At 40.9% G+C, this 14,143-nt stretch overlaps 1 protein-coding gene across 1 annotated transcript; it reads right to left on the bottom strand.

The window, feature by feature from the left end:
• Positions 1 to 6,233: 6,233 nt before the first annotated feature.
• LOC118711123 (prolactin-inducible protein homolog) lies at positions 6,234 to 10,994 on the bottom strand. The gene is made up of 4 exons (XM_036424078.2): positions 10,835 to 10,994; positions 8,797 to 8,902; positions 6,794 to 6,908; positions 6,234 to 6,466 (listed from the first exon to the last, which is right to left on the bottom strand). The coding sequence occupies exons 1-4, from the start codon at positions 10,927 to 10,929 to the stop codon at positions 6,342 to 6,344; spliced, it is 441 nt and encodes a 146-aa protein (XP_036279971.1). The 5' UTR covers positions 10,930 to 10,994; the 3' UTR covers positions 6,234 to 6,341.
• Positions 10,995 to 14,143: the final 3,149 nt, after the last annotated feature.

Genomic DNA, 14,143 nt, shown 5'->3' with positions numbered 1-14,143 from the left:
ATACCAAATAATCTCAGTCTCCAAATTGATGCATTCACAGGTTTGCTGAAATTACATTTTCTCTAGATATGGTGAAAGTGGCAGAAATCCAAAGTCAGATAAAAGTTCAATACTGGGATGGCCTGAGAGGTAGGATGAAAGCTGGAGGGGCTGAGAGCCAGGGGATACAAGGAGCAGGGGAGGCACAGAGGTGATTATAAGAATCCCCTTTGCATGACTCACACTGAGGACCCTGTGTGTCATTTGATGGGAAGAGATGAATAGAGGACAGAGTGAAAGAGATCCTATTCTTCTTCAACTAATGAGGACAGGGAACTGGGCTGAGAGAGCTGCTTTTCCCTCATCACAGACTCCCTGCTGAATGTCCATGATGCTGTTTGGGGCAGGAAGTGATTTGGTTGCATGGTCTACTTTAGCCTGAGATACTCTTCCTTCCATCTCATTTCTTATGTGTAGTCATTGCGGGACCCATGAAAGCTTATTTTTCTGTGATAGTAGAACTTCTTGGAAGACACAAAGGGTCTGATATATTTATCATGTCAGGGAAGTAAGGTTTAATATGATGATCAATTTAGCACAACTTTGTTCATTAACTAACTGTTCCTCTAGAGAGGGGAACATACAAGTTCTACTAAGCCAACCTAATGAGACTAACTCCTGACTCACTCCATACATCACCCCTGTCCTCTTAGTCTCTTGTCTCCTTAGAGAAACTCCTTGGTATCCCTTCTTCATCAGAATCTCTACATCTCTATTCCCTTCTGCTAGATTCTCTTTCTTCCATGTTTTGTTAGCTTCATAAGTTATTTTCTCCTATGACTTTTTTTATTTTTAACTCAGTGCTTCTTCTCATAAAGACATAGTCCCATTTCAATGCCTCTCCCCCCAATAAGGAACTGGAATCTGATATTTCTTTTCCCCCCTTTAGCCTGATAATTATAGAACTGCAGACCAACCTTTTCACATAATAGATCCTGATTATAGGAATAGGTTCATGAAAAGTCAGGTTTCAGGATCATGTTCTACCTTTCCTTGCTTGAGGAAACATGCTCAGGTCTTGTAGACTCTGAACTCTAGAGTATGGGTCAGATCTTAATGAAAAGAAGAGCATTACTGCCAATGGAGCCACAGGGATCATCTGAGTTGGTAGATCATCACAACCCCTTGTACTGGGTAGTGACCAGGGCTATGGTCCCCTCCTGTGCAGCACATATATCTAATCCAAAGCTTATCCCACAGTTATTGACCAAACCCATGTCCCTGCCTATGCTTCTCTTTTTAGGAGAAAAAGATGAAAGTGATAAACTCAGAATAGAAACTGAGTAAAAACCCAAAGAAGCAGTAGGTCATGGATTCAATAATTTCCACAACGGGTTCTAAATAGGGAAAGAGACCAAGAGACACATCTAGTGAGTACTCCCAGGGTGGGTAATTTTAGGGCAGGAAACACAGAATGTGGATTTTTGGATTAGGATAAGTATCTTTCCTGGAACATTTTCTGTAGGTAACAGAGAGGTGACTTACTTTGCTTTTTGAGTTGTGCTGGACCCAGTCTCAGGCAGAGAACCAGAAGTAGGATAGCAGGGTCATCTTTGAATAGGAGCTGAAGAGCACACATGCTGGAAGATCTTGACACCAGGAGGACTGTGTATCCATGGGCCAGGATCGGTCTTTATTAGTGTAGCAAGATCAATAGGTCCACTCAGCCAAAATCATCATATCTTGGGATACTCCTCATTACTACCCTGTTTGTATTTCTGTGAGAAAAATCAACATTCATCTGGAATTTTAATTAGGGGTAGAGTGAGGTATGAAGGTGTTGGGGAAAGTCATAAAGAAGATGTGAGTGCCAGTCTGACCCATGAGCTGCACCTGGGCAATAGGAGGTTCTTCTGTTCCTTCCTCGTGCTCAGAATAATACTCTGTTTTAGAAGCTTTTCTTGTTTTAGAAGCTGCCCAAGGACACAGAGTTGAGATAGTAATGTGGTGATAAGACCACCTGAACTGGGGTTGTGAATGAACCTTATTGAGGCCTCCTGTGTGTGTGACTACTCCAGTTAAGGCCTGTGTGTGTGTATAGATATTTTTAAAAAATTGACCATTATTTTTATGTACAAATTTTTATCTTTTTTCCATATTTATTTAATTTATTTATTTAGTCATTATCTGAGGATATATTTATATTGATTTTTTTAAATATATATTTTATTGATTTTTCACAGAGGGGAAGAGAGAGGGATAGAGAGTTAGAAACATCGATGAGAGAGAATCATCGATCAGCTGCCTCTTGCACACCCCCCACCGGGGATGTACCCGCAACCAAGGTACATGCCCTTAACCGGAATCGAACCTGGGACCTTTCAGTTTGCAGGCCGACGCTCTATCCACTGAGCCAAACCAGTTTCGGCTATATTGATTTTTAGAAAGAGAGGGAGAGAGAGAGAGAGAGAGAGTGAGAGAAACATCGATATGAGAGAAATATTCATTTGTTGTCTCCTGTATATGCCCTGACTAGGGATTAAACTAGCAATCTTTTTGATAAATGGGACGACACTCCAACCAACTGAGCCATCTAGCCAGCGCTCGTTGACATAAAATATTGTATTAGTTTCAGATGTACAACCTAGTGTTTCAAAATGTATTTACTTTATGAAGCACTCACCATTATAAACCTCTTAACCATTTGTCATTATACATAGAAATCTTACCATTGAAACAGCATGAATGGACCAAGAGAGTATTATGCCAAGTGAAATAAATTGGACATCTTGACATTATGGTATATTGGACTAAATAAAATATATTGGCAAATTAATTTCACCTGTTTCTTTTAGCTTTTTAAAAAATGTGGCTACCAGAAAATTCAATATTACACATGTAACTTAAAATATATTTTTCTATTTTTATTGGCCAGTGCTATAAGCAATTAAGAATTCTAGCCACACTCTAGCTGGTTTTGCTCAATGGATAGAGCATCAGCACTTGGACTGAAGGGTCCTAGCTTCAATTCCTGTCACAGGCACATACCAGTTACAGGCTTGGGGCACACGTGGGAGGCAACCAATTGATGTGTCTTTCTCAAATTAATGTTTCTCTTTGTCTCTCCCTTTCCTTGAAAAAATCCTCGGGCGAGGATTGACAACAACAACAAAAGAATTCTAGTTTCATTGGAGGACAAGAAAATAGTAGGAGAAAATGGTGTGCTCAAAATTAATGCACAAGTTAAAACTGGCAATTTTGAAATGCTTTTTGTTGGAGATTGGGGGGAGGTATGTTTTAGCATTGTTTGGTGTAGTGGATTGTGTGTAGTGTATGTAATGTAATGTATGTGTATGTAATGTGTGTAGTACAATGTGTAGCATCTGTGTCATGTATTTGCATGTAATGTAAAGTGTGTGTTGTATAGTGTGTGTTGTGTGTAGTCCAATGTCTGTGTGGTGTGCATATAATGTAGTGTATAGTATGTAGTGTAGTGTGTATGCAGTGTGCTATCTGTGTAGCGTGTATGTAGTGTAGTGTGTGTGTTGTATATACTGTGCACCGTGTGGTGTACGTGCATGCACATATATGTATACACGTGTAGTGTATATAGAATGTAGTGTCTGTGTAGTGTGTGTAATGTGTAGTGTAGTGTATATGTAGTGCAGTGCAGTGTGTATAGTGTAGTGTAGTCTGTATGTACTGTGTAGTATAATGCAATGTTTGTGTAGTGCAGTGTGTATGTAGTATAATATGTAGTGTGTGTATAGTGCAGTGTGTGTATAGTGTATTGTGTGTGGGGTATAGTATAGTGCAATGTCTGTGTAGTGTAGTGTGTATGTAGTTTAGTATATGGTGTAGTGTGTGCAGTAATGCAGTGTGTGTGCATGTGTGTGTGTAGTGTATGTGTAGTGCATACTATAGTGCCATGTCTGTACTGTGTAATGTGTGTGTAGTGTAGTGTGTGTAATGTAGGAACAAGGGCCTTCCTGTGTGTCAGGCTGCCTGTGTAGTTCAAACTTTAGCTCTGCCATTCTCTGGCTACGTGCAAATTACTTATCTCCTCTCATCTCATTTTTCTCATAAATTAAAAATAGAATTAACTCATTTATTGTCTATGCCCATGAAGAATATAAACTTTACTAGAGGCTTGGGCACAAAATTTATGCACATGGGGCGGTCCCTCAGCCTGGCCGCACCCTCTCGCAGTCTGGGAGCCCTCAGGGGATGTCTGACTGACAGCTTAGGCCTGCAGGCAGATGGACATCCTTAGCACTGTGGTGGAAGTGGGAGGGAGAAGCTCCTGCCACTGCCGCTGCTCTTGGCAGCCAGCCGTGAGCCCAGCTTCTGGCTGAGCTGCACTCCCCTATGGGAACACACTGACCACCAGGGGGTAGTTCCTGTATTAGTTTCTGCCCCCTGGTGGTCAGTGAGCATCATAGTGACTGATCATTCTGCTGTTCAGTCTATGTGCATATTAGCCTTTTATTATATAGAATAAGGATGGGAAATTCCTGATTCCCTTTGGTAAAACCAAATACCTAAAGCAGGTAATGGCCCAGTAGGCACTTGATAGATTTTTATTGAATGAATAAATGAATACATACTTAATGCATGTGGTTTTAATAATTGTGTTTGTTTATTTATTTATTTATTATTCATTCATTCATTCATTCATTCATTCACTGTTAACACTATTACAGATGTCCCTCATTTCTCCCCCTTTACCCACCTCAGATCAGCTTCATCCCCTCACTCTGGCCATCACCGCACTATTGTCTGTGTCTATTGGCTATGCATATAGTATTTTCTTTGGTCAATCTTTTCACCAGCTTTATTGTGGTATAATTGACATAAAACATTTTGTAATGTTAAAGTGTATATAATGTGTTGATTTGATACACTTATATGTTCCAAAATGCTTATCACCATAGGGTTAGCTAACACCTTCATCACTTCACATAATTACCATTTATTTTTTGTGGTGAGAACATTTAAGATCTTTTATCAACTTTAACCTCTATAACCTGTGCATAACTGGAAGTTTATACCTTCTGACCAAAATTTTCCCAGTTCCCCTGCAACCCAGCTCAGTAACGATTATACTCTTTTTATGAGTTCAGTTTTTGTAGATTTCATTTATAATTGATATCCTCCAGTATTTGCCTTTCTCTGTCTGACTTAGTTCATTTAGCATAACACCCTCAAGTTTTACCTATGTTAGAAATAGAAGGATTTCCTTCCTTCTCATGGCTAAATAATATTCCAATGTTTGTGTGTGTGTGTGTGTGTGTGTGTGTGTGTGTGTATATATATATATATATATATATATATATATATATAGATATAGATATAGATATAGATATAGATATAGATATAGATATAGATATATAGTTATTTTTAATGGACATATGATAATAACAAGAATATCAGTGCATTTTTGTCACATGTTAGGCATATAATCAATGTTACTATTCTATTTAAAATATCAAGTGAACTTTCCCAGTGACTGTTTTTCTGCTCTAGATCTGATTCCCATTTAAGATCAATGATGTTGAGGATATGCCCCACCTTCTTGCCTTACACACTGATGTGCTGTCCCCTTGTCAGCCTCCTCTCTGGGCTGCCTGGCTTGCTCTTAATCCCACCCAACATCAAAGAGCTGACCTGCCTAGAACATGCGTTGGGGTTTTGGTGCCTACTAATCTATTTGCCAGAAAGCTCTCTGCTCACTCTGTGCCCATGACCCTGGCTCACATTTCCTCTCAGGAAGCACTGTCTGCCCTTCTTTGGTGGGGCCCCACAGGGCCCCCTCTGCTCTTCGGCTTACTGTGCATCCTGTGCTGCCCAATCTCCCTTAGCACCACTTAATCCATCTTTTTTCACCAGTTGAAAAGAATAGAATATAGACTCTGCCACTGACTGCTATCCTAGTATGCAGCTGACTCCCATCTCCTATGATTGAAGGGGCTCCTAGATAGACAGCAGGACATAGAAGGTGAAGGAGCAGGGAAACTTGGACGCTGGTCCAGTTTCTGCCCCTCACTTACTATGAGTTTTAGACCATGCTTTCCCACTCTGAGAATGGCCTCTCTCTTCTCCATCTGCCTTCTCTCCCTCTTCATGGGCAGTGACAACCTACAAGATTGCCTCAGCAAAGGCTCTTTGAAGGAAAGAAGTTATAGAAATCCTGGGCACTCTGAAGCTCCTCAGGGAGAGATTTGGGCAGGAAGACACAGCAGAACACAGAGAAGCTGAGGGAAGTTTATTTTACAGACCTCAACACACACCTGGCCATGTTCCTTAGAGGAAACCACTTTGGGGTGTGGTAGGGGGGTAGTGAGATAAGGCTTTCAGTAAGATCAGGCCACAGGCAGCATTTTCAAGACACTAAAGCGGTTTGCTTTGATGGGTATCACTGCCATGTTGTCAGGGCAGATGTTAAATTCACGAATGATGTCAACCACTGCTGCAATTCTTATAGTACCTGAAAGGGACAGGGACAAAGATCATAGCTTAACATTCTCATCCCCAGGATCCTATCTTTTCTACCAGTATCAGACACCTCCCTAACTGGGACTCAGCTTCCTCAAATTGTTTCCAAATGAATCTCCCTTATTAGCTTTTCTCACACAACTCCTCACCTTTTGAACTTGGCCATGGTCTCCTTCTACTCTGCTTGTTGTTCTCCTTCGCCCCACCCCATCCCCTCCATCCTTCTGCCGCGGGCTCTGTTCCTGATCCATAACCACATTTCTCTATGGTTTTTCCTCTCAGGTGGGTAGTTCTTCCCTTGGATGACTCCTGTACTTACTGTTGACCTGAAAGTCCCAGAAGAAGGTTCTTTGATATTCCTCACACAGGCAGGCAGTATATTTGTAATTTAAAGGCCCATCAACTGGAGGGTTGCTTACTAGGTAAGTTTTAATCTGTGAAGGAAGAGTTGGAGAGAGATGACTCAGAGTTGGTATGGGGAATAAGAAAGGGGGAGAAAGACAAGTGAGGATCGAGGGAGAGAGCAGGATGTTCTTATTGGGCAAAGAGCAGGGGTGGATGTGGGGAAAGGCATGGGAGAGTCCATTTTTGTAGTATCATCTCAGGAGCTGAAATCAAGGTTAGAAGATTTTCTGTCCTCATATCCTTCTATTCCTGCATTAGCATGTGGGTGTAGGGTTCGGGAAGGTGGAGGTAAGTGAACCACAGAGTCAGGAGCACTCATCTGGGCAGCAGTTCATGTGGGGCAGAGGGTTAGGTTTGCCTTGGTTCATAGTAAGGGCTCCAGGAATGGGCCTGTGGCGGCAGGCTGACTGCTGGGGTGTGAAAGCTAAAACCAGGCCTTATTGCCAGAACCATGACCAAGTCCCAGCTGTGCTCCTCTCAAACTCTGGGATCTTTAGTAAGTAAAGAATCCCTTGGGTGACTTAAGGTACTTAAGCTAATATGGTACTTGATCAGGCTAAGCAATAAGTACTTTGGCCTTATAGGCAGTGGTTGACATCATTTGTGAATTTAATATCTGCCCTAACAATATGGCAGTGATACCCATTAAAGCAAACTGGTTTAGTGTCTTGAGAATGCTGCCTGTGGCCTGATCTTACTGGCTACAGCTTCCACTTTACATTCAGGCCACACACCACTTTCCTCAGTTGTGAGAGGACAGCAACTACCCACCCAACATGCTGTTAGATAAGCAAATGCAATCTTGAAGGTAAACTTACTCTTCTCTTTCCTAACTTGAGCCTGCTGTACAGCAAACATGTCAAACTCACAGCCCATGGGCCACATACCTTATTTATTTGGCCCATGTTAGCCTTCGAGTTTGACATGCTTGCTGTACAGCTTAAGAACCCAAAGCACTATATAGGTGTTTCAGCAGAGTCAGGTTAATGTTCTGGTTCATGGTCAGCACAGGGGGTTGAACCTGAGGACCATAGATCCAAGGAGTCTATGAATAGAATTTAGTCAGTTTGTGGAAAGAAATTATATGTTTATTTTCCTAAGTTCCCATCGAAATTGAGCATTCCTTCTGCTGTGAATGTCACCAAGTACCCACAGTGGCATTAGTAGTGAGTGATTTTTATCACAAGGAGAAACAGATTTGTTCATGCTACATTAGAGATTTATATATCTCAGAAGAGTGCCTGCCCTTATAGCTACCCTGAACATAGGAGCAGGAGTCATCACCAGGCTGCATGGGTATGGCTGGGACTGGTTGCCTATCTCCCAATACCTGCCCAGGTAAGTGGTAACTCTGCACAAATAGCCCATCAGCCCCAAACAATGAGTTCAAGTGTTCTCACCATTGCAATTTTACTCAAAAATACTTTGGATATCCTGGTGTTTCTTTTGAGAAGGCTAACCTTGCCTTGTTTATATTTTTATTACATTTATAACACTATATCTTCATGATTCAGAACTTTCAATACTTGAATAATTAAAACAAAAAAATTAGGACCCACTGGATATGTGTGATTTGTTGTCAAAGATTGAAGGTACTTAATAGCAAAGGCTCTAGGAATTGGAACTTGGTCACGGTTCTGGCAATAAGGTCTGGTATTGGCTTTCAAACCCAGAAATAGGCTAAGCAACCATAATCATCATATAGGTAATCTTTATAAACTAAAATTTAACTATTCTGTTGTGAATGTTTGCAGCTAATGTATAAATAACGAAACATGTATTACTGTATTATACATTTATTTTTAATAATTTTATCACTGCCCTTTAATCTGGTAATTTTCCTATGTCATCTATTGCATTTTAATTAATTAAGAAGTTGGATTTAATTCAACTTCCCACCCCAGGGCTTCTACTTACCACCATACATTCTCTCAATTCTGTTCCAACTCTAAGCGTTGCAGTGACTTCTTCATTTGCTCTTGTTGTCTGAGGCAATTTAAAATCCATTTTGATCACCTGTCGACTGGTTTTGGGAAGACAAAAGCAGGTAGGGAGCAAAAATCAACCCATGAGAGAGCAGGGACCAGGGAAGGTTCGAGGGGAAGGAGATGGTCAGCTGCTGAGACCAGAATTCCCTGAGGAGTTTTGATTTTTTGGTTAGTTTGGCTATTTGTACTGATTTAGTTTTACTTAATAAAGCAATTTTGACATGTTATTTAAAACTGAGTATCTTCTCTTCCACTGACAAATAACAAACAAAAACAAAAACAATGAAAGTACAGTATCACATTTCCTAATAAAACTCTATAGGTTCCGCTGATTATCCACTGACAGGGAGGGCTCATGTAATAATAAAATTAGTATTAAATTTCATATTAATGAATCATAAACACCTCAGTGCACTGGCAGTGAGGCCTTTCTTGAAGATCCTCCTTCTTTGGTTCTTGGTGGGGTCTAGGATTTGTACTTAGTACTTAGTTCTGTAGGGGATTTGGACACAATGCCATATTGGAAACTACAGCTTCCACCTTACATTCAGGCCACACACCACAATCATCTGGGGAAAAGGACATGGAGACAAAGAGAATAGTCAAGTGTTTCCCTTCAGTCAGTGAGGAGGGGGCTCAGGACCAGCAGAGTTACTTTCTCTTTCCTGGAAACTCTTGCCAAAGCACCTTCAGTGTTGGGTGAGACAGGAGGGAATTCAGTTTCTTGGCCTCCAGTACTTCCCAGCCCCATTTTCCTAGGGGAAAGCATCAGATTCCAGAGAGATTCCATTTCTTGTGCCAGCTGCTCTAGCGCTCACTACACAGGGAAGGGGTACACGTCCTTCAGTTTCTTCAGAATTTCTCCCATTTGTAAATGTATTTAAGATTGACAGGATGACCAGCACAGCTAGAGAAACTAATCACCCTGGTTTGCCTGACAGCGAGGGGTTTGCTGGGTGGGGCTTTCAGTGCTAAAATCAAGCTATTCATGGGCAAACTTGGATGGTTGATCACCATAAGTAGCACAGCTTATCAACAACTGCTGCCCCTCAGGGCTAAGTGGAGTGACATCTATATCTGAACCCATCCCCACTTAGGGTTTCTTAGATACCCATCCACCTCCATTACATCAGGTTGTCAAAACGCTGACAGGTTTCTTCCAGGGAAGCATCTGGTCCTTTCACAGAGGGTACAACCAGAATCACAATCCAGAAACTACATTCCAAACACTTTTCCTGTAAGGAAAAATCCCTAGATCTTATAAGCGTCCATGCTTCTCCCTCCAAATTGTCCTATTTCCTAATTCATTTTGTGTGTTCCAATTTTCCTTCAAACATGTGCCTTTAATGAGTTGGCTTCTGAACCCATGCTCTCAGGTCCTAGTGGGAGACGGAGGGCGGGGGGTGAAGTGGGGAGTCATGGGCAAGTTGTCCTCACATTTGTCTTCAGGCTTCAGCACAGGAAGAATGTCTAAAGTGCTGGGCAAGCTCAACTTTGGACTGTGGGGCCAAGGATCAGTGTCCAGGGCTTCTGATCATTCAGTGAGTTCTGCCAAAGGTGTCCAAACCTATGGTTGCAACTCACAGTCCTGCTAAACCCTCTCTTCTAGGAGGTAAAGTGTGAGAAGGTGAAGTTCACTGAGCAGAAATCTAATAAAGATATAGACTATGGACAACATGTAAGCCAGAACTGTAGAGAAAGACTGATTATTAATTATAGCCTACAAGTGCACTGGGAGCCTTATTTCCATGGGCAACTTAGAAGCACCCAGGGGAAATGTGAGGGGAATTGATGGAGTTCCTAAGAAGAGAGAGGTGGGATTGGTATGCGTTCATGAGAGCTTCTAGGATTAGATCTCTGGGAAGTTGAAAAAGTTTTCAGGAAGGGATATGTAGATTTCTAGGATAAGAAAAAAGCCCTCCCCCCAAAAAAGATTTTTTTTTTTTAAGGAGAAAGGCTTGGCTCACTTGTCTTCCTGAGCTTTGTTGATCCCCAGCTGCAGACAGAGAACCAGGAGCAGGGCAGCATGGCTGGCCCTGAGCAGGAGCTGGAGAGAGTACATGCTGGAAGAGACAGAGTCTGATGCTCCGGAGAAGTAGGGTTCAGGTGCCCAGCACACTCCTTATAAGCAGATTAAGGGAATGGGAGAGCTGCCATGCAGACTCATGTGACTAGTCACCCCATTACCCTTTTCACTCATGATCTTTCCTTGTTGAACTAGTTTGTTTTTCTATGGAAAAAGTCAACATTCACTACAGCATTGGAGTCTGGGAGAAAAGTTAGATGATCCTTCTTCATTTTCTCAGTATCAGAGTTTCTCAGAATGTCCAGGACCTCAAAAGATACACAGATCTTTTCTAGCTTGAAGAAATGGTTTCTTATCCCTCATCATTATACACCTGTCTATCCAGCAGTATGTAGCCTTAGCTTCAGTCTTTCCTTCCTTAGTCTCTGGAGGCAAAAGAACTCAGCTGTGGAAGCAGATTTCAGATCACAGCTTTAGGACACATTTGCTTGATTCCCTTATACTAATTCAAGAAGATATGCTAAAATAAAAGTGTTAGGGAGCAAGGGTGACCAAGGCTTCCCTAAGGGTCACGACCAACCATGCAGGGAAACTAGAGATGAGCTTCTTTGGATGATGGAGAACTGAGGCCATAGCACTGGGTGAAACAAATATTTTTGTGATTAAACCCATTTTTATTTCACCGATAATGGCAATGTCCTTCAGATGCCAAGATCCCCAATTAGCCAAAGTCCCCAGTACAGGGCAATACCATGACATGAGACAGTTTCTGTAAATGGTTGGCATCCCCAAATTAGATTTCCCAACACTCAATAGTTTGCTTATTTAACTACTGACATGACCACTTTTTAAATATACATATATATTATATTGTTGTTGTTTTTTTTTACAGAGAGAAAGGAAGAGAGATAGAGTTTGAAACATTGATCAGCTGCCTCCTACACACCCCCTACTGGGGATGTGCCTGCAATCAAGATACATGCCCTTGATCAGAATCGAACCTGGGACCCTTCAGTCCACAGGCCAATGATTTATCCACTGAGCCAAATTGGTTAGAGTGACATGACCACTTTTTTAGTACTTGTCTCACAGCACCAGGCACATAGCAGGACTCAGATTGAGGTTTCCCTCCTTTGTAATAGAATCCAAACTGTGTCCAGAAGATTTCTCTGACCCTGGAATTTCTTTCCCTGGAATGGAGGAGAGGAGGTGATTCAATCTTTCTGACACAGGTATTGTGATATTTTTCTTTAATCAATTAAATCTATTCCTTAACCTTTGATGTGTGACATTGTTAAAATTTTTTCCTGTTCTTTGCATGGCAGATGGCAGACTGGGAAGATCCTCTCTGGTGTAGATGTGGAAGTTACATATGTATATTGCCATAGGCACAATTCAAAATTAAAATTTAGAGGTATGCTTCTTTCTAAATTGCTCCACTGCTTATTCTACTCTTGCACTTCTCTCCTTATTCCTTTGAACTTGACAAAATTCATATCATTCCTCATTTATAACCAGCAATTTTTGTGATCATTTCCTTTCTCCTTTGTTTCTATTCCATGTACTCAAGAACGATGCTTTCATTTTACCTCGCCCTGGTCACGATGGCCCTCCTTTTTAAACATTCTCCCACATTGTAATTTTCTTTATACCTGCTCTTTTTCTTACTTAGTTGAATAATTTCCATCAGAGGGACATGCTAGCTGAGATTAATGAAGAAGTAAGGTGAAAGAATTTCAGAAGCATTCACCTGGGAAAATCCAGGAAGGGCTCTTTGCTGGACTTGAACTCCTTTTGCAGGCATAGCCCCATTCTTGAGGACATACTTCCAGCATATTCCCAAAGAAGTAGTGCTCCTATAGGAGCAGATAGTAGTAGGTTGAGAGAATATATTGAAGGTAAAGAGGCTCTTCTTCCATAGGCCAGTGTGAACTGCAATAATCAGAACCTTCAATGTACATAACAAATCTCAGGTACTATGCAGGTCATGGCTAGTGTGGTGGATAATTTTATGTGTCAACCTGAATAGATAATGGTACCTATTTTTTTGTAAAACACCAGTGTAGATGTCATTCTAAAGGTATTTTTAAATCAATAGACTTTGAGTAAAGCTGATTACCTTCCATAATGTTGGCAGGTCTCATCCAATCAGTTGGAACCCTTAAGAGAAAGGATTGGGGGGAAGAAGAAATTCTGCTGCCAGAATGCCTTCAGATTTTAAACTTTCCAGTCTCTACTATTATGTGAGTCAATTCCTGTTGGTTTAGTTTCTGTTTTGAGAAACCTTATACAGCTGGTGTTTGGTGAGGGACAATAAATGTTGAAAAGTTGGAGTTTATATTGGTTGAAAAGAATATTTGAAACCCTGGAGTGAATTCAGGTTCTAAACCTATGATATGGCAGGTGTTTCAGATGGGCTGATGGGAAGGTCAAATGGGGACTGGATACCAGACACCACTTGGACATGTTGTGCTGAGTCTCAGAATATTTCAGTGACACTTCAATAGATAGTGAAGTCCTGGGATAGAAGACCAATTATGGACTATTGAATATAATTTTGAGAGATACTATATGATGATATATGAATCTATTTTAGTTTAGAAATTATTATTTAAGCTGGCACCAGTTTGGCTCAGTGGATAGAGCATCGGCCTGCGAACTGAAAGGTCCCGGGTTCAATTCCGGTCAAGGGCATGTACCTTGGTTGCGGGCACATCCCCAGTAGGGGGTGTGCAAGAGGCAACTGGTCAATGATTCTCTCTCATCGACATTTCTAACTCTCTATCCGTCTCTTTTACTCTCTGTGAAAAATCAATAAAATATATTTTTTTTAAAAAGAAATTATTATTTAAGTGCTGATCATGCATTGGTCAAGGATGTAATGGAAAATAATAGCCATGGAATAATGGAATATGATAAGAACGTCTTAAGGGCCAGTATGAAAGACCATACTCTTTTATTTTTTGCTCCATCATGTATATTTGTATTTAGAACTCTTGAGTATATTGACCTTATTTAAATATTTTCAGACATTGGTTAAATAATTCTGATTTAAACAACAATGGATATTATGCTAGAAAGCGGTATGGTTTGAGGGCTAAAAAAACAACAATAAATCACTGCAACATCTTTACTACACAAACTGCATAGAATATCTATATGGAGATGAACAGTATCAGCCAAACCTTGAAGTCACATGTATTATTATACATTTTTTGCTGGGTTTAACCCCATGTCAGGAACTAGGCAA

The sequence above is a fragment of the Pipistrellus kuhlii genome, unplaced genomic scaffold (assembly GCF_014108245.1).
Source record: "Pipistrellus kuhlii isolate mPipKuh1 unplaced genomic scaffold, mPipKuh1.p scaffold_m20_p_10, whole genome shotgun sequence".
NCBI classification, from domain to species: Eukaryota; Metazoa; Chordata; class Mammalia; order Chiroptera; family Vespertilionidae; genus Pipistrellus; species Pipistrellus kuhlii.
The sequence above is the reverse complement of the archived record's forward strand: the minus strand, read 5'-3'. Positions and strand labels throughout refer to the sequence as shown.